This window comes from Hevea brasiliensis, chromosome 13, assembly GCF_030052815.1.
Source record: "Hevea brasiliensis isolate MT/VB/25A 57/8 chromosome 13, ASM3005281v1, whole genome shotgun sequence".
In the NCBI taxonomy this organism is placed as follows: domain Eukaryota; kingdom Viridiplantae; phylum Streptophyta; class Magnoliopsida; order Malpighiales; family Euphorbiaceae; genus Hevea; species Hevea brasiliensis.
Genome location: NC_079505.1, coordinates 11,019,364 through 11,042,364, shown reverse-complemented (window position 1 = coordinate 11,042,364; position 23,001 = coordinate 11,019,364). Strand labels below are relative to the sequence as shown.

Here is a 23,001-nt window from a genome sequence, read left to right as displayed (position 1 = left end):
TAAAAGATATTTAATTTCCTTATTCTAATTTTATAAATATATTATTACCCATTTTTTTTGGTTAATTTATTTTATTATCACCTTCAATCTAGCAAAAATGTGTAGTACTTAAAACTACGAAGTGTGAGGTACTCTTTCTGTGTGCTGTCCTTTGAAACTACTCTTCTGACTTTTATCCCCTGTTTGGATTCGTATAATATTATATTATATTGTATGATTTTTTATTATTAATATATTTAAAATATTAAATTAGATATGATAGATAAAATAAATATAAAGATAATATTTATTTATAAATGAAAAGTTAAAATTATTTTAAATAAAAAAAATGTCATTTTAGATGTCAAGTTAACTTTTTTGTACTTTTCAAATTTTAACTTTTTTTTTTAATATATCTTAATTTAGGGTGTAAGAAAGGTTATTTTTGTACATGTAATAATTCCTGCAACTCTTCTCAGACATTATCTTATTTACCTAATTAATTGACTCTTTTTCAACACAATTATAATCGTTCACATCCTTTCTCTTCCATTAATCATCTTTATTCAAAGAGAGTGTCAGATGGAAGTTAGCATATGTCTGACTGGTAGAGGCTAGGGGCTAGTGGTGTTAGATATTTGAGGGGGTGAGGCTTGTAGTGTGGTAGCAACTAGTGAGCATGTGAGTGATATTATAGTGGGAGTGTCAGAACGGAAAGACTAAATCCACTAAAGGAAACAAAAGCCAAAAGGACAATATCCCGACACACATAATAAATACGCCTCCCTTTTCCCTACCCCCTCTCCTCATTCCTTCCTATCTTCCTTCCTTTGTCCATATTTGTGTTTGTCATCACCACCTCTGCTTTTCCATATAGAAAATGATTTATATTTGATTTTTCAAGGGCAAAATTAACATAAAAAATGATTTATATTTATCATTAATTTGAATCTTTCTATTCATTAATTTTAAAGTTATCAACATTATTAGATATGATTCAAGCCAACAAATATAGTTAAGCAATATATGGAACACCTAAATTTTTATTGGTAATGGAGGTGATATATGGGCTAAAATTACTAAATATATATGTAAATAAATAGAGATTAATTATTAGAATCCTAATTTGTAGATGATTAGACTACTAATCTCTTAAAAAATCTATAATTAGAATTTCAGTTAAATTATAGTTAATTTTAGCAAAATTAATTAAAATGCTTTAAATTTATTTTTAATTTGAAAATAATTTAGTGCATGAGATTTTATTTTATTAATAATTAAGTCCTTAAGATTTTTTTATTAATAATTTAATTCCCTAAGATTTTGTTTTATTAATAATTTAATTCTTATATTTTTAAAATGTGGCTTCTATTGAATTAAAAATTTTAAATTTAAATTATAATTATTAAAAATATGGATTGATTATTTTAAGGTCTTTGAAAATTTTGACAAATTAAAAGATATTCAAATATTTTACAAATTAATCTTTAAATGTCATAACTATTTACAAATAAACTCTTATAATTTTGTAAAATTTTATTTATATTATTATTATTTTAATATATATATATATATATATATCAATTTTTTAATATTTTCATATATTATATTGTTATATATAAAAAAGAAAAAATAAATAAAATATAAATCTAGAGGCAAATTTTTAATAAAATTAAATTTTAAAGAGTAAATTATTTTTAAATTAAAAATAAAGTTAAAGATATTTTGATATTTTTTACTAAATTTAATACAGAATTAACGGTAATTCTAAGCCAAAATTAACTTATAAATTTATTAAAATATAATGATTAAATTACTTAATTTTAAAACTACAGAAACAAATTATAAATTTAACTAAATCTCATAACTAAATTATATTTTACCCTTTTTCTTTTCAACTAATCTATACTTAACCCAAATTCATGCATAAATAACTTAAATAGTTACAACATTAATAGATTAGTAGTTATGTAAAAATTCGGATTCTAATAATCCCTTCTATTTTTTTTTTCACAAATTTAGTAATATTAGTCCATATATTACCTAACTATATAATTTTTGGTTTGAATGATATCTAATGGGAACAACTTTTTATCATGTTGAAATTAAGACTCGATTTAATGATAAATTTTATTAAAATTTTAATGATTAAATTATTTAATTTTAAAATTATAGGAATTAAGATTTCATTTGTTTCATGAAAAATAATTTGTATAAAATATTTTTTGAAAAAATATTTTTTGTTATTTAGTTGTAATATTAAATTAATAATATTTATTTATTTTATATATGTATAAGTGTGTCTATATTTTAATAAGATTTTCAAAGTTTTAAAAATAAAAAATAACTTATTTTTAAAAAAAATAAAAGTCATTTTTCTTAAAAATGACTTAATTTTTTTTATTGAGAAAATATTTTTCGTTAACTAATTTTTCTAAGTGTCTCCAAATATCAAAAAATATAAAAAATATTTTTCAAAAAAATATTTTTCGTGAAATAAATATAGCCTAAGTTATAAATTTAATCAAATCTCTAGAATTATAGTATTAAAAAAATAAAATTTTAGGGACTAAATTTTTTTCTATTAAAAATAAAATTAAAAATATTTTGATATTTTTATTAAAATTAATAGTAATTTAATTAAAATTTTAATGATATGGGATAAATTTATAAATTATTAAAATGTTTAAAATTAAATTATTTAATTTTATAATTATAAAGACAAAATGATAAATTTAACTAAATTTTAGATATTAAATTATTATTTATAAAAAAAAAAAAAAACAAAAGTAGAAAATGGGAGTGGTGGCAATATTATGAAATTCCCGAGGTGAATTATTGGAAGAACCCCTTACTGGTTAGGGGGCCCATCATCAAGCTTACACTTTATTTATTTATTTATTTATTTTTAAATCTTATATTTGGTTTATAAATATAATAATACAATCAAGTTGAAGCCCATCATGTTTGCCATGACGTTACTATCATTGGAAAAAAAAATTCAAATAAGTTCCTGTATTTAAAAAAAAAATTAAATAAATAAATTTTTATATTTTTTAATTAAAATTAAATAAATATTCACGTAGATTATTTGTTTCGTGAAAATGTTTTGTATTTTTTGTGTTTACAGTATTTAGAAAAATAAATTAATAGAAAATATTTATTAATAAAAAAATAAATTTTTTTAAAAAATAATTTAAAAATTAAGCAATTTTTTTAAAAAAATATTTTTTTTCTTTTCAAAACAGTAAAACAAATGAAATTTTAATAAAATATAATTTATTACTAATAAAATATTATTTTTTTCTATTTTTTAATAATAAAACATTAAAATAATAATTTTAATATTAAATAAATTTTGTTCATTATCTTCTTCAATTTTTTTAAATTTTATATTTATAAATATTTTAATAAAAAACATTAAAAATGAATTTAAATTAAATTTAATATTTTTATAAAAAATTTTTTAAAAAAATTCCTATCATATTTAAAATGCTATTTTATCAAAACACACTTTGTAGACACGTTAATATCAATTAAATATTAGCACGGTTTGGTTCTACACTGAAACCGGATTTGAACCCGTGATTTTGGTCCGAAGAGTTCAGATTTGAGCCGGATCGAAGGATTCCTTTCAATTTTAATTTTGATTTTAATTTCAATTTAATTTTAAATCAGTTCTCATCTGATTTAATTTATTTCATTTTAATTAAAATTTTTATAAAAAATTAATTTAAATTTAAATTAAACTGAATCGATTAAAATCAATTTAATCCAATTTTAATCGAAAAATTTTTTTCATGACTAATACAAAATTATTCAACTCATATATATATAATTTTTATTTAAATCCAATTGATTATATCTTAATTTTTATATTTAATAAATAAATTTTTATGCATATCTTATATTTTAATTTATAATAAATTAGATTTAAGAAATATATATATATATATATATATATATATAAATTAAATCTATTCCTGTTATTACTCATAACTCTGTACTTTGGTGTTTGCATTCATGAACCAAGACAATCTAAGTATCTTTCCTGTCATACCCTTTATTTTCCCAACATTTTACTGCCATCTACCCTACCCTTCATATAATTTTAATTTTTTAATTACATAATTTCAATATGTTCATTATATATCTTAGTGCTGTCTGTAACAAAACTATCATTATATATTAAACAGTATAATAGTAGCAGAGAGAGAGAGAGAGAGAGAGAGAGAGAGAGATGGAAGGTGGTGATCAGAACACAAATGAAGTATACAAAGAATGCCTGAGAAATCATGCAGCAAGCCTGGGAAGCTATGCCACAGATGGATGTGGAGAGTTCACACTTGACCAAGCCTCTCCTTCCACCCTCCAATGCGCTGCGTGCGGCTGTCACCGGAATTTTCACCGCAAAGTAACATACAGCAGCAGCAGCAGCCGCCCTGACTCCACCGTTATGGAAATGATGGAATACGTGGATGTGGGTAGGAGGCTGCCGGGAGAGAGAAGTAGCGGAAAGACAAAGAGATTCAGGACAAAGTTTACTGCAGAACAGAAAGAGAAGATGTTGGGATTTGCAGAGAAGTTAGGTTGGAAGTTGCAGAGGAAAGATGAAGAAGATGAGGTAGAGAGATTCTGTAGAGGAGTTGGAATTAGTAGACAGGTTTTCAAAGTATGGATGCATAATCATAAGAATTCTTCATCTTCTTCTTCTGCTGCTTCTACTGGGAATGCTTCTTCCCTTACCACTCAGTAAGAGATAGGATTTCTTTTTCCATTTTTGCTTCTTTTTCTTTATTCTCTCTCTTATTAATGTATTTTTTTTTATAATTTTATTCTATATTTTTAGTTTCTTTAATCTAATTTATGGGTTACTGATTTCAATTTAAAATTTTCAGAGATATACGTCTGATCTTATATTAGATATAGAATTAAAAACTAAATCATTAACTTATGAACTAAATTGATAAAATAAAAAATGATAAAATTAAAAAAATTGCAAAATTCAATTTTTTCAATAAATATCACTATAAATATTCTCTTTATCTTGATAAGGAATGAATTTATTGCATAATGGTACGAAATTTGCATGATTAATATAAACTATATATATGAAATATCTAATAATTAATGTTATTTCATGGGTTTGAAATTAGTTTTAAATGTTATTTAATTTTTAATATCCTCTTATTAATATATTTAATAAACTATTGTTTTTAACAATAATTTCAACAATAATACAAGATTTTTTAAAAGAGGTAAAGTTTTAATCTTTACTTTTTTAATTTACCAAATTAGTGATTTAGGAAGGTTTTCCTACTTTACCTTTTATTAACTTACTTTATAAAATATTTCTTCACTTCATTCAAATACATTGTCAATGAAAGCAAATTTTAAGCATTAGGCATTAGAGTGTTGATATTGTTTCAGTCTCCAAAATTCCACCTGCAACTGACTAAACATTTTACATTAGAACATTGAATTATTAGCTTAATATCAGCAAAAGAAATACTCTACTGGGTTGCTTAGTTGCTATTTGTGTATGAAATAAGACTTTAGATAGTTGAAAACGTAGTGATGAGAAGCTAATGTATGGTGTGATCAAATGCTAACTTTTAGTATTAAATTTTCTAAGTTATTTTCATAGCTAAAATCTTCTTCTGTCAAATATCAAATTCATGATGATTAGCTAATCAATCAACTTAATTATGAATATTAAATTTGACGCAATTTTGATTGATTTTAGCTCAAACTTGAGCAACCCAAGTAGTGAGTTGCTCTACGTCAAACTCAGTGATAGAGTATTTATTTTTAATGAAAATTAGGTTAAATTTGAGTATTTTTAATATTCTATCAAAGGAAGCTTGAGTATAAGAAAATAAAATTTGATCCACTTTGAGTTCAGACTTCAGATCAAGTTTCAGACCTTCAATTTTCTAATCAAAATTGCGTTCCCAGCGGTATATAGTATTGATTCGACTAGGCTCGATTGCACCCCAATATCTCTCTTTTTTATTTGGACAGATTAGAGAGGTGATTCCCATCATCATTGATAAACCACCAGAAAAGCATAAGTACCAGCCTGAAACTGACATCCAATGTCTCAGATTATAAAGATTGAAAAGAAATAAAAAGAAAATATGCGCATAAAACCAAACATGATTGAGTTGTCTGATTAGATTTTGCTTTAAGGTCTTTAAGGTAGAAGGAGTGGAGGGTTTCACTGAGTTTCTCCATCTGCCTATTTTAAAATTATTCATTTTCATTTTCATGGTGAGAGAAGAATATGATTAGCTTCCCAACGCGCGGCCCTTCTGTTATTAGGTATCCTGTAGGCAGAGTTTAACCACTAGCTGCTTCCACTGATAACTCATCAGCTAATTACATTCCAGCTAAGGAATTAAGAAGCAATTTACTTAGCCAGCATCATCCTAAAAAACTCCTCCTAATTTACCTGTCCATCACCTTCACCATCAATATCTGCTTCTCGGACCATCTCATCCACTTCTTCATCTGACAACGTCTCTCCAAGATTTGTCATTACATGCCAAAGCTGCAGAATCCAGGCATAAATCTTAAACAATGGGCAGTAAAATATCAACAACAGGAGGGAATTGTATTTCAATTATTAGCTTTCCAATAGGTTTTGTGACTTGAAAAATGATGTGGTTTTTAAATATCTCTGCAGCAGAAATAAAGCCATTCAATGCAACTCCATATCTATCATATGTATCATATATCAGTGTTGTTTGTTGAATGACAGAACAAAGATAACCACAGCATACAAGAGTGAGAGTTGCAAGGCAGAAAATCAAAAGTAAGCAGAGGCATTATCATTAGGAGTAATACCCATCAACAGAAACACTAAAAAAATATGATATCTATCACCATGAAAATTAAAAACTCAAAGAGCACAAGAACCAAGAAAAAGAAAAGCAGAAAGAGACCTTCATTTTCTTATCCATCAAATTCAAGAACTCTGTGAAATCGATCTTGCAATTCAGATTCAGTGGGATTCTGTCCAAGCAATCTCATTGCTTTCAGTCTCCTTGAATTCAGCGATCTGTTCCTCCAAAAGTTGTTCTGTCATTTTCCCACAAGATGATACTTACTAACTTGTTTATCTGAAGAGATCATATAGCCTTTTGCTACAATTTTAGTCCAGACATTTTAATTCTTCTGCACATTTTTTTAAAAAAGATATGAATGTTTCATTTACTGATAAAATACACGTTTTCTTTCTTGTCTCATATTTCTTTCCATCTTTTCTTCTTTGAGTTCTTTATTTTCTTCTTAATTCCTTCATTGGTCCTGATGATCAAGCTTTTGATAGCCTCTCAACTTATTAAGAGAACCAAATTGACTTCCATTTCCATAAATCAATTTAATATTCTCCCTAATTGTTTAATTAAGATAAGTTTTCATAATTGCAGCGGTGAATATAGTCCAGTGACTGTATATGTATTTAACCTATGAAACTTATTGTAACATACTTGACATTAAAAAATTACGTTGGAGTCTTCTATAGAATGTGAGATCTCGAATTCAATAAGCATAATTATATGATGATAGGGAGAGTATGACAGGTAGCTTAGCAAAGGTTCAGACAAGGAAGAATGAATTGAAATAGCTAGAAGTTTGAAGGTGTAGCGATGATGAACATGATAAACAGATTTCTGTTAAAGACAGTTGTTAATATATATGTTTGTCTCCCATTCTTCCATCAATTTCTTTAGTCAACTCATACATCCAACTCTCAATTCATGAACCTAACCTCCTTTGCCTTTCTATTATGACTCACATTAACCTTTCCTTATTGCTCATGCATGTGACTATGTTCATATCATTTCTAGTTATACACATTTTTTTAATTTTTTTAATGTATTTCATATGTAGTTTTAAGATAAATTAATAATTTAATGATCAAACGTGTTGAAACTTAAATTTTAAAATTTTATACAATGAAATCATTAATTAAACCAATTCATTATTTTTCTTTATTAGATGAATGTTCAGTTTCAAATTAATATTTGAGTTTTATGGTTTTTTAACTATCCTCCTAATTCATATTAGAAATATTAAAATGAAATGATTTCATGACATAATATATAAAAATTTTTTCTACTTATTCATATCCATAATACATAAACTTAATAGAGTTTACTATTTAGTCTTTACATTTTAATGAAATTTACTATTTCATCTCCATATTTTAAAAAATAGATTATTTAGTCTTTGTATTTTTCTTCCTATAAACTCTTTAATCTCTTCATTAAATTTTCTATTAGTCAATAGATTTTAATGCTAGTCAAATTTTAATCCCTTTATTTTAGTGAAACTAATTAGTTAGTCTTTATTTCGAAAAACTATTTAGTCATATACTTTAGTCAAATTAATTAGTAGGTTTCAATACTGTGAAAAACACAATATTCTGAAAATATATTTCTGGATGATAATGAAATTTTTGTTGCATGGAGACTAAATTAATATGAATTTGTAATTTTTTTTAATAAATTATTTAAGTATTTTCATTCAATTTCCTAAGCATTATTTTTGTGTTTTTCTATTAGAAACAAAATTTTTCTAAATTATTATCTTGATTATTTGGAAATCTAGGAGAACTTATTAACATCTATGCGCAGACAACCTATACTATTTTCTATCAAAAGATGAAAAACAAAGTGAATAAGGGGAGAATGTTGTGTGTATAGAGAGAAAGAAAAATGAAAAGAGAGAAATAAGAGGAATAGGGTTAAGGTAGTTTGGGTATGAAAAGTTATGGAAGAGACTAAAAGGTTAATAAAATAATATATTTTTATGAAATACTTCCTAATTTAATAGACATATTAAATTGAGCCATTGTGTGTGTATATACCATTTTCTATCAAAAGATGAAAAATAAAGAGAGAATAAGGGGGAGAAAGTTGCGGATGCAGAGAGAAAAAAACATAAGAAGAGAAAAATAAGAGCTAAATAGTTAGAATAATTTGGGTATGAAAAATAATTAGAGAGATTAAAAAGTTAATAAAATGAAATTATAAAGACTAATTAATGTGTTTTTCAAAATACGGAGATCAACTAATTAAATAGAGTAATTAAGTAGTAGTTTGCTAGCATTAAAATTATTGACTAAAAGAAAAATTGATTAAAAAAACTAAACAATATAATAAATTAAAAATAAAAAAACTAAATAATATATTTTTTAAAATAAAAAGAGTAAGAGACCAAATAACTATTTTTATGAAATACTTTCTAATTTAATAGACACATTAAATAGAGTCAATGTGTATATATATCTATCAACACAAGTACATATTAATATCTTGAAATAAATAAATAAAAATTAATTATTAAATTTAATTAAAAAATATATTATTTAATCTTTATATTTTGCATCCTATAAACTCTTTAATCTCTTCATTAAATTTTATGTTAGTCAATGAATTTTAATGCTAGTCAAATTAGTATTTAATCCATTTATTTTAGTGAAACTAATTAGTTAGTCTCTATTTCGAAAAACTATTTAGTCCTATACTTTAGTGAAACTAATTAGTAGGTTATTGTATTATGAAAAACACAATATTCTGAAAATATATTCTCAAATAAAAATGAAAATTTTTGTTGTGTAGAGACTAAATATGAATTTGTAATTTTTTTTTATAAATTGTTTAAATATTTTCATTCAATTTCCTAAGCATTATTTTTGTGTTTTCCTATTAGAAAAAAATTTTTTTTCTGGATTATTATTTTGATTATTTGGAGATCCAAGAGAACTTATTACATAGACAACCTATACCATTTTCTATCAAAAGATGAAAAACAGAAAGAATGTTGTGCGTATAGAGAGAAAAAATATATGAAAAGAAAGAAATAAAAGAAATAGGGTTAGGGTAATTTGGGTATAAAATGTTACGGGAGATACTAAAAAGGTTAATAAAATAATATGTTTTTCAAAATATGGGATTAACTAATTAAATAGAGAAACTAAATATTAATTTAACGGACACTAAAATCATTAACTATAATAAAAATTGGTGAAAAAAATTAAACAATACAATAAATTAAAAATAAAGGAATTAAATAATGTACTTTTTAAGGTAAAGGGAGTAAGGGACCAAATAATTATTTTTATGAAATATTTCCTAATTTAATAAACATATTAAATTGAACCATTTTTGTGTGTATATACCATTTTTTTTATCAAAAGATGAACAATAAAGAGAGAATAAGGGGGAGAAAGTTGCGGGTGAAATAAGAGGAAAATAGTTAGAATAATTTGGGTATAAAAAATAATTAAAGAGACTAAAAAGTTAATAAAATCAAATTATAAAAATTAATAAATGTGTTTTTCAAAATACGGAGATTAACTAATTAAATATAGTGATTAAATAGTAGTTTACTAGCATTAAAATTATTAACTAAAAGAAAAATTGATAAAAAAAACTAAACAATATAATAAATTAAAAATAAAGAAACTAAATAATATATTTTTTAAAATTAAAAAGTAAGAGACCAAATCAATATTTTTATGAAATACTTTCCAATTTAATAGGCCTCTTAAATAGAGCCATTGTGTGTGCATGTACATATCAACATGAGTACATATTAAGGTCTCTTGAAATAAATATATCTAGGGCATGCAGTAGTTTCATGCATCTAAACCTCATCTTGATGGTAAGAATTACATAATATTATAATTAATTATTCTATCTTAACATGATGAATCATGGGAATTAATGCATGGTGGGTGTTAATTAATTGTTAAATGTGATGATCTGGATATGCATGCTTCTCTTCAACAGGAAACCAACAGACAGAGTAAGATTTTTTTATCCAAACACATGTAAATAGATAAAAATGAATGCTCTTATAGACAAAGCTTGGTTGGAAAATCAATTCTAGTCAATGTACCTGCTTGCACAATCAGACATCATAGATTCTACAGCCCACCATTAATTCCTGCTAATTAAGGCATTGATTCCTCTTATAATCTGATGTATTTAATAATCGTTAAATTAAATATTTTATTTAATATAATTTTATTTAGATTATTCATAATTTTTTAAATTTTATTAATAAAATAATTATATTTATAAGAAAAAGTTTAATTGACTTTCATCCAATATTTTTATATATTTTAAAGTATTTTCTACTTAATTGATAATTATATTATGGCTTTCTGCAGCTCTGCCACTGGTTCATGCACATTAATATTCTATTGTGTACGTACTGTAAGACCTAAAATTGTAGCGAAGGACTAGTGTTAGGTTTTTTTTTGTTAGATGTACATTTGAGGGTAAGGCTGAGCAGAATTCGGTTCAAATTGAAAAATTAAATCAAATCAAGTTAATTCGGTTCAATCGATTTGATTTTAAAATTCAATCGGTTCGGTTCGGTTTTACATTATAAAAATTTCTGTTATTTCAGTTCGGTTCGGTTTTGAAGAGAAAAAATCAGTTAAACCGAACCAATCCGAATAATAATTTATATAGGTAAATCGAACTAAATCAAACAAAATCAATTTTTGAATTAATTTATTTTTATAGAAAATTTATGAATTATATTTAATTATATATATTAATTGTTTAATTTCATTGATTAATGGTTATTAGGTTCAAACTAAAGTTAAAATTAAACCAAATAACTTGAAAATCAAGTCTAAATTAAAAAATAATCAAAAATCAAACCGATCTATTTAAACCGAACAGAACCAAAATAGAACGGTTCTGATCGATTCAATTTTTCACCCATTTCAGTTCGGTTCGATTTTTAAAATTTACAGTTCGATTTTTATAATTTAATTCGATTCGATTCGGTTCTGTTCGGTTTGAACCGAATACTCACCCCTACTTGGGGGTGGGGGGAGCTCGTATCTGGCATTGCCCAGAGTGAGCGATTTCTTGATCACTAAGTTAAACCTTAGCTGACTATATATGAACTATTTTTTAGATTTTCCCTACTATAAATAAAAATCCAAATGAAGTACGATAAATAGTAATTATGAGTTGAGAATAATTAATTAATGTTAAAAAAATTTAAAAATTAACATTAAATTTAATTAAAATTAAATCAAATTAAAATTATCAAAATTGAATTAAAATTATAATCAAAACGAAAACAAAATTCATCAGGTGCAGAACATGTGGATTGAGTTCGAGAATTGCCATCTCTACAGGCTTTTGGGGTTACTTGTCTTGAATTATTATTGGGTTGTGGGTTGGAGCAAAATGGCCATTACTTTCAGGTGTTATATCTGAAATCTTGGGGCTTAAAGACTTGTCTACTTTGGGTCTGTTTCAAGCCCATTTAGAGTTGGTGATTAATGGTTTCCCAACCAATACCCAATTAAGAACAAATATAAATCTCATAGCAAAACACCTCAAACTAAACCAACTTCCTTACAAGTTAAAATGCCAAAATCTCTAAATTATTTAATACAATTATTGTATGTATAATAAATAAATTTTAACCATGAAATTCATATTAAATCCATTATAATTAATTATTATAATAAAATCGTTATATCGTCGTAAATATTATGATTATATGTATAACGATTTTGTTATAGCTTAATTCTTTTATTTAAAGAGTAATACATAAGTTAAGAAAATGCCAATTAGCATGATTTTGTTGGTTAGTGTGAATGGAGATAAGATTCTCATACCAAAAACCAAAACATTGTTCTCCACATTGGATTGAAGGACACACAAGATGACAAAAAAATGAGGCTTTCTTTTTCTTTTCTTTTTGGGGTGAAAATGGATTCCCACTTTAATGATATTTAGATTGCAAGGTTGATGCTAAATGCGCTACAATTCATGAATCATGATGAAATAGTGTGTATGTCCCTACAAATATATACCCTAATGACCATCGTCCCTCAACAGGATTCAAGTTGTGGAGTTGGGAATGCCAAGAGTGAAGGAAAAGGTCATCACCCACAATCATCCACGCACGGGGAATGCAGTTATTGTATTAAAATGGCAATAAACATCACTGATGGTGCAATCTTTGCATGAAAATGATAATACATACCATGCCTCTTCAACACTTAGATTCAATAGAGAGAAGAGGTTAATTAACAGTTACCTGTATCATTGATGAGGAAGAGAAGCACTTGCTTCAAGAGGGGGGAAAAAGAGAGAAAAAGAAAGGACCCCCTTGGTTTGAAAAGTTCACATAGGAATCACCTTTACCTTTTGGTTTGGGTTTTAAGTCAAGAAAGAAAGACAGACCACAGAAACCACACTCAACAAATTTCATTTCCAGCTCAAGAAAATAAATTCAAAAAAGAAAGCTTTGAATGGTGTCTGCATAAATGGAAAGATGCTGCTTCCTCTGCACCCCACTGGTCCCATCTCCACCCCCCGCCCTTTCCCCATCTATGGCTCTGATTCTTATGCAGAGAGAGAAAGATTACTATGAAGAAAACACAAAAGAAAATGAAAGGAAAAATTGGTGAATGTAGTTTGTTTTTGGAGACTGAAAGGGACCAGTGAGTCCGGCATTAACCCTTGCAACTATGGCACTGAAAAACATGGCCTTTTCACAGATTTAAATTTATATATATATAATAGAGATAAAAAGGACTCTGGTGGTATTCTTTTGCATCCTATTGATAATTTAAATATTGGTCAGCAGTGTTGTTTAATGCTGTAGAGAGGGGTCACCTTCATTTTCTGACCTCGGCTTATTCATATGCATATACTCCAAGCAGAAAATCCAAAACTACCAAAAGTTTAGGGATAAGAGTTATCATTGTTTCTGACCTTATTCAATGAAATAGTTTCACAATGTACTAAAACCTAACCAACATGAAAATATTTACCTATCTACGTCTCCCACGGTATACACCAATTTAATTTATAATTAATATATTATTTAAAATTAGTGTTAATTTTTTTTTTATTAAATAGAGCTTAGCTAGTCAATGGCTGATGGCAGATTAGTTACTTGGTAGACCCAGCTTTGAATCCCACTCTCCCATTCTTCTACTAAAAATACAACATTCATTCATACATTATTTTTTTCATAGATTAATAAGTGCCAGAACAACTTTCATTAACCAAATTAACCAAAAAATAACACTTGCTCAAAGCTTCCATACCAAATCCTGCCAATCAACACCTACTTATACGTGGTATAGCAAGAGATAGATCATAAACAAAATAATGATCTTAATATCATATATATATATATATATATATATATATATATATATATATATATATATATATATATATGTATATAATCAAAACAGAAGTAGCTATATAGGTAGAAGGATTAATTTATGGGTAGGTTATAAGCTGCAGTCTTTGCTAGATTAATTCCATTATCATTCTCTACTTCACCTTCTGTTATTGCTGAGGACATGTAACTCAAAACCCAAGAGTTCTCATCTGGAGGTGTTCTCGTTTGAAATTGCTGTTTACAAGCATGGCAAGTGATTTGGAGAATGGTTGAATTGATTTGCTTCGTTGCATGCACTCTTAGAGCTTGTGCCTTGTCTAACTCAGCTTGAGCTTGTTGCCTAATTCTCTTGGCATTGGCAAATTCTTGTTCCGCCATTTCAATCTGCCTTTTCGCTCGTTGTCTTGCCTCTTCAGCATAAGCTTTCTCTGCCATGGCCAACCTTAGCTGCTCCCATGCTTCTTCTTTAACCCTCGAGGCTGGCAATTCAGCTTTTTCGCTATTATTATTGCTTTCTCGTGGGGAAAGTTTACTTGCATCTTTAGTTGTACAAGTGATATTTGAATCGTTTTTCTCACTGAAATCACTTGACCCAATTGAGAGCTGCAACTGGGTGGAATGATTATCATCTCTCTTAGGAGAAACTGAGACTTCAATGGGATTTGATGTGCTTGAAAGCTGGAGTTCCAAATTGTAATCTTTTTTATCTGCAGTAGGGCTCAAGAACATGGCATCACTTGTTTTCCTTGGTATTACTAAAGGAGGCCAAGGAGCTGTGCTGAAATTGGTATCTGTAGAGGGGCTTGGGCTTGAAGCTGTTCTAGACAAGCATGCAGGCTGTAGTGACTGCGATTCAGGTCGTAAACGTTCCATATTGCAAGTGTCTTGATGCTCTATAAAACTCTCAACTCTGCAACATCATAAAGAGAGCAAAACACAAACCAATGAATCAATTCAATTACATTATTAGAAGAATAACTGAAAATGATCCAATTAATGCCTTTATACCTGAGCAAGTATTTACTTAAAATAGCTATATTATCTGGGTGTCCTTGATGAATAGATGGTTTAGAAGCAAAGTAATAAGGTGGATCAAGCCATAAACACATTTAATAAAAAAAGAAAAGCACAAATATACATAAATAATTATAATCATTCATGAATGCGACTGAATGGGATTGAAATAGTAGAAGATACATGTACATATATGTATATAATATTAATTAACAAATTGAAGCCAATCATTTAGAGAAAAAACAATGAGATGAGATTGTCTTATTTTTTTTTATAATTATATAAAAGAAATCATAAATGAGGAACTGTTTTGGGCTTTGGACAGTGGAAAGAATTTGAAACAAAGAGGGAAAAAAGAAACGACTGCAACTGATTTTTGGGAACCGTGTTCAGCAACTGTCAATGAACAGTAGTTAATTAAAAACTGGATTAAGGATCAATCAGTAAAAAACCAAGGATCATTAAGAAAAAGAGTAGGGTTATGATGAGATCTATTGTAAATTAATATTGTTGGTGAAGATGTGATGGATGAAGAACAAACCTTGAGAAAACGCGGCCGCAATCGCAAGAATGGCCCCTGGTGCCACAGGTTTTGAGATGAGCTTTATAATCAGATTGAACAGCATAACCTTTAGAACATTTTTCACAGACCCATTGTTTGTGGTTGCTGTGTTTTCTTCTGAAATGTTTCTTTATCCCAACAAGATCGCCAAGGGCATGGCATGGATCATGGTGCAAGCAACTAGGCTCAGGGCAAACGAAAACTCTCTTCTTCACCACCGGAGTCTCTCTCTTGAGTAACTTCCAAGGGACCTTATGCCTCCGCCTATGCATCTGCAGGTTTTGATCTCTCTGAAAACCCTGGTTGCAGATCTCACACACATAACGATCAGATTCCAATAATGTTTTGGGAGATAGAGAGACCACCTCAGCATCTGGATCTACATGGAATCAAGAATTACAAACAGAAAATAAGAAAAAACAAGAATTAATATAAAGAAAGCAAGAAAACAAACCTGGAGTTCCTGCTGGTCTTCTTTTCCTCTTATTATTGTTAGTTGAAGTTTCTAAGCAAGAAAAAGGATCAGAAGAAGAAAAAGGAAGTGATGAGGAAGGGTTACTGGCTAGCATGGGTAATTCGTATATGGGATGTGTATCTTGCAAGATATATGATCCTCTATTCCTCTATTTCTCTATAATAATACAAGCCCAAGAAGAGAGAAGAGAAGAGAAGCAAAGCAAAGCGAATCTTTGTTCGTGCAACAGCTGATCTTGGATGTAGCAGTATAAAAACTAGTGAGGGAAATTAAAGATATGTGTGGGGATAAATAAGAGAGAAGATAAAGAAGTAGAAGGAAAAAAGCTATTTTCTTTCTTTCTTTCTTTCTTTCGGTTAACAGCTTTATTATAGACTTTAAACTTTGAGCAGCCTTTTCATCAGCTTTCCATCTTTCTTAGTTGCGATACTCATCTTCATCAGGTATTGTTTGTAGAGGCTCCTTAATAAACTTCTTCATAGGAAAGGATGATGAGACACAGAGAGAGAAAGAGAGAGACCCAATCACATTGATCGAAACTTGATCCCACAACCAGAAATATATGGGCCAGAATGAAAATAAAAAAAAAAATTAAAAAAAAAACCCAGAAAGAAACAAAACATCCATAATTCATGGCTCTCACTGTAATTTTCTTTTCTTTTCTTCTCTTTTGCATGAATGAATACAGCCCTGCTCTCCAAATACACGTATGCTTCCCATTTTTATCACCATTTCCATGGCTTCTATGCTACTAATGTATAATTTAATTTATATATTTATTTAATAAAAATTAACAAATTACTATTTTAAATAAAATTTATTATATTTGTAAACAATAATTATCATAATTATAAATAATGTGTTAATTATTAATTAAATGGTCAATATAAAAGCAATTTATATATTCTAGGCTGAAAAAAAGGAAAGGATTCATCAATGGTTTCAATGGACCAAACTGTCCCCTTTTTTCTTTTATCTCATGACTGCACAGTAAATTTTATTAATTATAGCCTCTGAAGCAGCTTTTTATAAAGGTCATGTTCTGGATGACAAGTCATATCCTCATGGTACATTAGTCAAATTGAAACAAAGATTTTAATTTCCCATCAAAGGGAAACAAATATAGATTTTGTTATCCTACTAAAAAAAATATAGTTTTTATGATAATAAATGATTTTGAAAAATTTTTTAATTTATTATTTTAAAAATTAAGAAAATATTATTTTTTTAAAATTTTATTTTTATTTATTATTATTCCCTATGCTTTTCTTTCTTGTTAATATCTTTCTACATTCTAATGATATTGTAAGAACACTTTAATCGATTATTAATATTTTTTTATAAGAGTGATGCTATCAAATTATTTGCTTAATTCTTGTAAAAAATTTTATAAGATTTTATTTATAGTTATTTTCATTAAATTTTTTATATATCAAAATTAATAGTTAATGTAATTAACTAATAACATGTATTTATATATATTCTAATTTAGGGTTAAAATCTCTCAGTAATTATTACTTCCATCTGTCACATTTGATTTTTTTTTTTCAAAATTATCTATCAATCTAAAAAATTAAAGAGTGTTAATTTTTTTTTAATTTTATCATTTATTTCTACTAAATAATATAATAAGTATTTTTATAAAAATAAAATTATCTAATTATTTTTTTAATCACCATTTAAAATCTAAGTGCGATAGATAAAAAAGAGCAGTGATATTATTATTATTATTATTATTATTATTATTATTATTATTATTTTGAAATAAATTAAATTATATAAAAAGTAATAGAATTTTTAATTTTATTTGATATTAAAAACATAAAATACCTTTAATTAATATATTTTAAAATAATATAAATTATTATTTTTTTTATTAAAGATAAACATGCACACAAAAATTTAGAAAAGAAATATATTTTTTAATAAAATAATGATAATTTTATCATAATCACACATCTCATCCATAACCAATGCAGAATCGAAGTGATTAGTGTGTTGCTAATATTGCAGATACTTTCTGTAAATTCCAATCCTTCTACTATTTCAGGTGATTTATAATAAAAAAAATAAAAATTATAAAAATAATAAAAATATGGAAGCAGCGTGGAGGAATTATTGCATGACACGTGGCCGTGTGGAGGATATACCTGGTCTGGTCTGGGCCTTTTGTACTTCTGCTCTTGGCCCATAGTAAGGATCTATTACGGCCAGCATTATTTACTCACAATTGATTCAAAATCAACAGTAGGAAATTCCTAAACGTTGACGGAGAGATCATGCGGTGCACAGTAAGATGAACGAACAGAAAAGCAGGGTATTATTTCTCAAAGTGACAAAAGAATCTAACGAGACCAGGAGTAAGGCCGGCCTACTCTTGTTTGGTGGCTGCCGGTCTGAAAAAGAGTGGGACCCATCACAAAAAGGACCTACCAATCCCATAATTTCATTCACCTCTCCCTTCCTTCCTTTTAGGCTTTATGTATATAATATGTGGATTAATTATAAAGAAACCTAATTCCAAGTAAGCAATATCACAACCACACCCACAAAAAATCAAAAGAAAGATCTTCCTTTATAAGTTTTATAGCTAGATCCATTAATTAATTATAATTTAAAATTATTTATATTAAATATATTAAATTAATATAAACGAATAAGAGAGTACGCTTTTAAAATTTTTTATTTTTGATATAAAAAGACGCACACACTCAATTTAGAGACAGAATATACTGCTTAGCAGAATTATGATAATTTTACTAAAACACGAAATTTCACATAAGTCACACACATACATCTTCCATATTTGATGTGGGATTCTAAAGAATTAGCCCATAAGACTATTTGACTGCAGACTATGTGTGGAGGGCTCTTTCACATATTAGACCCTAAGAGTACGATTAATTTAATAATATGAAATAGAATAAACTAATTTAATAATTAATTTAATTTTTGTTATAAAATATGGAATAGAATAGTAGTTTGATGTTGAATGTAAAGTAAGATTAGATATTGTGGATGATGGAAAACATTTGGAGAAGATAATTGCAAAGGACATTCACTTGAGATGCTGCATGTGTTTGAGAATCCAACTCCCATCATCTCCCCATTCCTCAACACAATAAAATATATATACAAAAGTTGATGATTAGCAGCTTTGCCTTTTCTTTGTCATAATTTCCATCCTCTCTTTCTCTTACTTAACCTATTTGTATAATAACGCTTATGTTCATGCATATGTAAGCTAACTTCACCTTTCAAAACTTCTAGAATTGTCAATTCCATTGCAAGAAAATTTTCAATTCCATTGAACTCATTAATTCAATTAAACAATTAACCTAGAGATTGAAAAAAGAAATATAATATTGGTGGATAAATAGTATAGATTGGATTTAGAGAAGCGATTTATTTTACTCTTATTGTAGAGAAAATTGACTGGACTTAACTTTACCTCAAAAGTTAGCTCAAAGGGAGGAAGTTTGCCTAAATCTTATATATAACTCAAATACTTAATCTCAAATCAATGTAAGACAACTTATTGTGATTATATGCTAAGACATTAACTTCAAAAATGCTTGCCTGGCTGCATTAAGTTTAGGTATACAACTAACATTTATATAAAACAGTACAAGAAAATATCAGTACAGAAACCAAATTTAGAAACGGATTTAAGTCGGTTTGTAATTTAAAATGGCTTTTGAAATAGAAACTGAGCAGAACGAGTTAAATGTATCAGAAACCGATTAGCAACAATTTTGAAACCGACATTTGAAACAGAAAACCATCAATTTCTAAATTACGCGGCACATTTTTGCTGTAAAAATCTTATATAAAATATGTTCTACTTGCATATTCAATAATAAAAATCTTATCATGCACTCATTTAATTACTTGAGTTCACATTCAACTTAGGATATGATTCTTGTATGAAATGCATATATATATATATATATATATATATATATATATATATATATATATATATATATATATATATATATATATATATATATATATATATATATATATATTGGTAAATATGATGAAGAGTATTTTAGACTAACTTTCATGTATTGAGATTAAATCATTTTTTTTGAGAAATTTTAAAGATATATTATTTACATCAGTCTAATATATTCAAAATAAATGAGTTTAGAGTGCTCTCAACAGAGTGTAAATAATTAAGAAAGAAGACCTCTCATTAAATTGTGGTTTTTCTTTTATATTTCTGAAATTTTCTAAAGATTATTTTCGGACTAATTTTTATATATTGAAATTAAGTCTATTTTTCAAGTGATCTGTAATTTTAAAAATTAGAACTGTACAATTTATTTTTAAAAAATATACAAATATAAATTTTACAAGATAAATATATAAATATATTTCATTATTTAAAAATTATTATTATTTTTTATTTTTAAAAGAATAATTTTTAATTTTCCATCCATTTAAGTGAAAATATATGAGACTGTAGGGAATTATGTAATTTCCCGGAATTTTTTGTTTCATTAGCTCTGAAGAGTCTCTCAAGGCCCAAAGTCCATTTTTAAAAGTTTGAAGGCAAGAGCCCAACTCAAAAAAAATTCCAACCCAAAATGGTGTTTTTTTTTTTCTAATTTTCAAGTGAGATGAAAAAAAAAAATTGATATTACTGTTAGAGTTATTATTAAAAAAATATCTTTTTAAATATATTAATAAAAAATAATAAAATTAATATAAAATCAAATATATTTAAAATGTTTGAAATTAAAAATTTATAACTAAACTTTTGTTTTTAAAACAACATTTTAGACTAACACTTTTTTTAATTAAAAAGTTCCTTTTTTCCAATTACCCTTTCAAGATTTTATAATAATTATGTCAAAAATTAAAAAAAAATGTTAATAAAATTATTACAATAATAATAATTTATACCTATTTAAGGTAGTGATTTTTGTTCATTGTGAAAACGTAATCAAACTACTACTTTATAATACCACAACAGAAACAAATGTAGCAATTCTCAAATCGTTCTCACTAACTTATAACTACAGTTTAAACATATATGACGACTGTTTTATATTCATTATTCATTATGTAGAAGTGTAATAGTAGCTACATCTAATCATCTTCTAGTTAAACTAGGTAAGTTTTGAATGCTTCTAAAATCATCCACTCCAAATTTTTTTTTTTTTTTAATTGTCTTAGATAAAAGTAGGGGTGTTAGATTGGTTAGTGTTCATATGGATCTTTGATGGTGATAAATGATGAAAAGGAGGAGGTATCCACCATGTACAAATAAGGAATGAGGTTGAAAGTATAAAGAAGAGATAGATGGAAAAGGAATACATACATACATATATATATATATATATATATATATATATATATATATATATATATATATATATATATATATATATATATAATAATTTGACGTTATTTAAGACTTGAAAAACAAATTAAGGAATTGCATAACATTGATAGGTTAATTTGTCTTGTCGAAAAGGGCCCTCCAAGAGCTTAATGATTAATTGTGGGTGAGAGAGAATGATATGTTTTGTATGGATTTAGTGATTGAAGCCAAATGTGTAAAGGTGGTGGCTATGATGAGATGAAGATGGTAAAATCTTTTTCTTTGTTGTTGTCATCTAATTATCAAACGCATAGACAAATATAAGAGATCTCTATGCACAAGACAACCACATCTTGTTTACCATATATATATATATATGCATGGGATGGGATTCAAGTACTCCAATTCACAAAGGTGTGGGGTGTTGGATGTCCCTATGTTTGTGGCCATATATACATTTTAAACTTTTCTATATATCGACTAATTATAACATATCAATCTCAATAAACACACTAATTAATCAATTCTTAAATTAAGTTCTATCAATTCTTTCATTAAAAAAAAAATCCTATCAATTCAACCTTCAATCTTCATTAATGATTTTGATTTCCCAATTGAATTTGTTAATTGACAATTATATTCAAATATTCTAATTTTAGACCATACATCTTTTCAATCTTTAAAATTGGAATAATTGTATTCAAATCTTTCAATCTTAGAATTCATTTTGTTAATCGCTACAATAAAATGCATTTACTATAAAATGTTTTATGGTTCTTCTTTTTTTTTTTTTTTTTTATCAACTATTACTTTAGGTGGACAAAATTCAAAATCTCCCCCATTGATTTTGAGATTTTAGCTATAATTGTTCCATTCTTAAAGTTTAGAATATATGATCCAAAATTAGAACATTTGGATATAATTACTAATTAGTAAAAATGTTTGACATTTCTGTTCAATAAAGCTTCGATTTTATTTCATTTATTTAATTTTATTAGAACGCAAACTTAAAATCTAGCTTATTCAAATTAAGATGAATCAAATATCAATTTACTAAAGCTTATTGATTTAATTTTAGTTAATTTTAGATGAATATTAATTTTTTTAATCAAAATAACAGTTTAGCCTCTTCTCTCAATATATATATATAAATAAGGTATCAGGTTTTGTGAATGAAATAAAGGTCCATATACATGAGGTGGTGCATAGACACATATAGTATCTAACAGAAGCTTCTGTTTGGGGTCATGTTTGATTTTGTTGTTTTGTTGAAAGAGCTTACAATTAATTTAGAAACTCAATGGCTGGAGATGAATATTATTGAAGATGGGGAAAATTAAACAAAAAATAAAAAAAAAAAAGAAAGAAAATATATAGAAATAAAAGTGCAATTATATATCTAGTCAGACAAGGAGCGTGGGTTGTTTCTGCTTTACTTTTCTCACT

The 23,001-nt window shown here is 26.6% G+C and overlaps 2 protein-coding genes and 1 long non-coding RNA gene across 4 annotated transcripts; 1 reads left to right on the top strand and 2 right to left on the bottom strand.

Annotated features, from left to right (window-relative positions):
• The first annotated feature begins 3,950 nt into the window (after positions 1 to 3,950).
• On the top strand, positions 3,951 to 4,880 carry LOC110652244 (zinc-finger homeodomain protein 10). The gene has a single exon (XM_021807802.2). The coding sequence runs from the start codon at positions 4,220 to 4,222 to the stop codon at positions 4,733 to 4,735; it is 516 nt and encodes a 171-aa protein (XP_021663494.2). The 5' UTR covers positions 3,951 to 4,219; the 3' UTR covers positions 4,736 to 4,880.
• A 1,389-nt stretch (positions 4,881 to 6,269) lies between these two features.
• LOC110652245 (uncharacterized) lies at positions 6,270 to 7,099 on the bottom strand. Its single transcript, XR_002494396.2, has 2 exons — positions 6,927 to 7,099; positions 6,270 to 6,532 (listed from the first exon to the last, which is right to left on the bottom strand). It is a non-coding gene; the product is annotated as an uncharacterized LOC110652245 (long non-coding RNA).
• Positions 7,100 to 14,021: 6,922 nt separating this feature from the next.
• Positions 14,022 to 16,790, bottom strand: LOC131171813 (zinc finger protein SHOOT GRAVITROPISM 5-like). Of its 2 annotated transcripts, none has more exons than XM_058131781.1 (3): positions 16,200 to 16,790; positions 15,725 to 16,118; positions 14,022 to 15,079 (listed from the first exon to the last, which is right to left on the bottom strand). In XM_058131781.1, exons 1-3 carry the CDS (start codon positions 16,312 to 16,314, stop codon positions 14,263 to 14,265), a joined length of 1,326 nt encoding a protein of 441 aa, XP_057987764.1. In that variant the 5' UTR covers positions 16,315 to 16,790; the 3' UTR covers positions 14,022 to 14,262. The 2 variants fall into 2 exon arrangements, with proteins under 2 accessions (XP_057987764.1, XP_057987763.1); XM_058131780.1 differs by having other exon boundaries at positions 15,725 to 16,124; positions 16,200 to 16,787.
• Between the last annotated feature and the right edge of the window lie 6,211 nt (positions 16,791 to 23,001).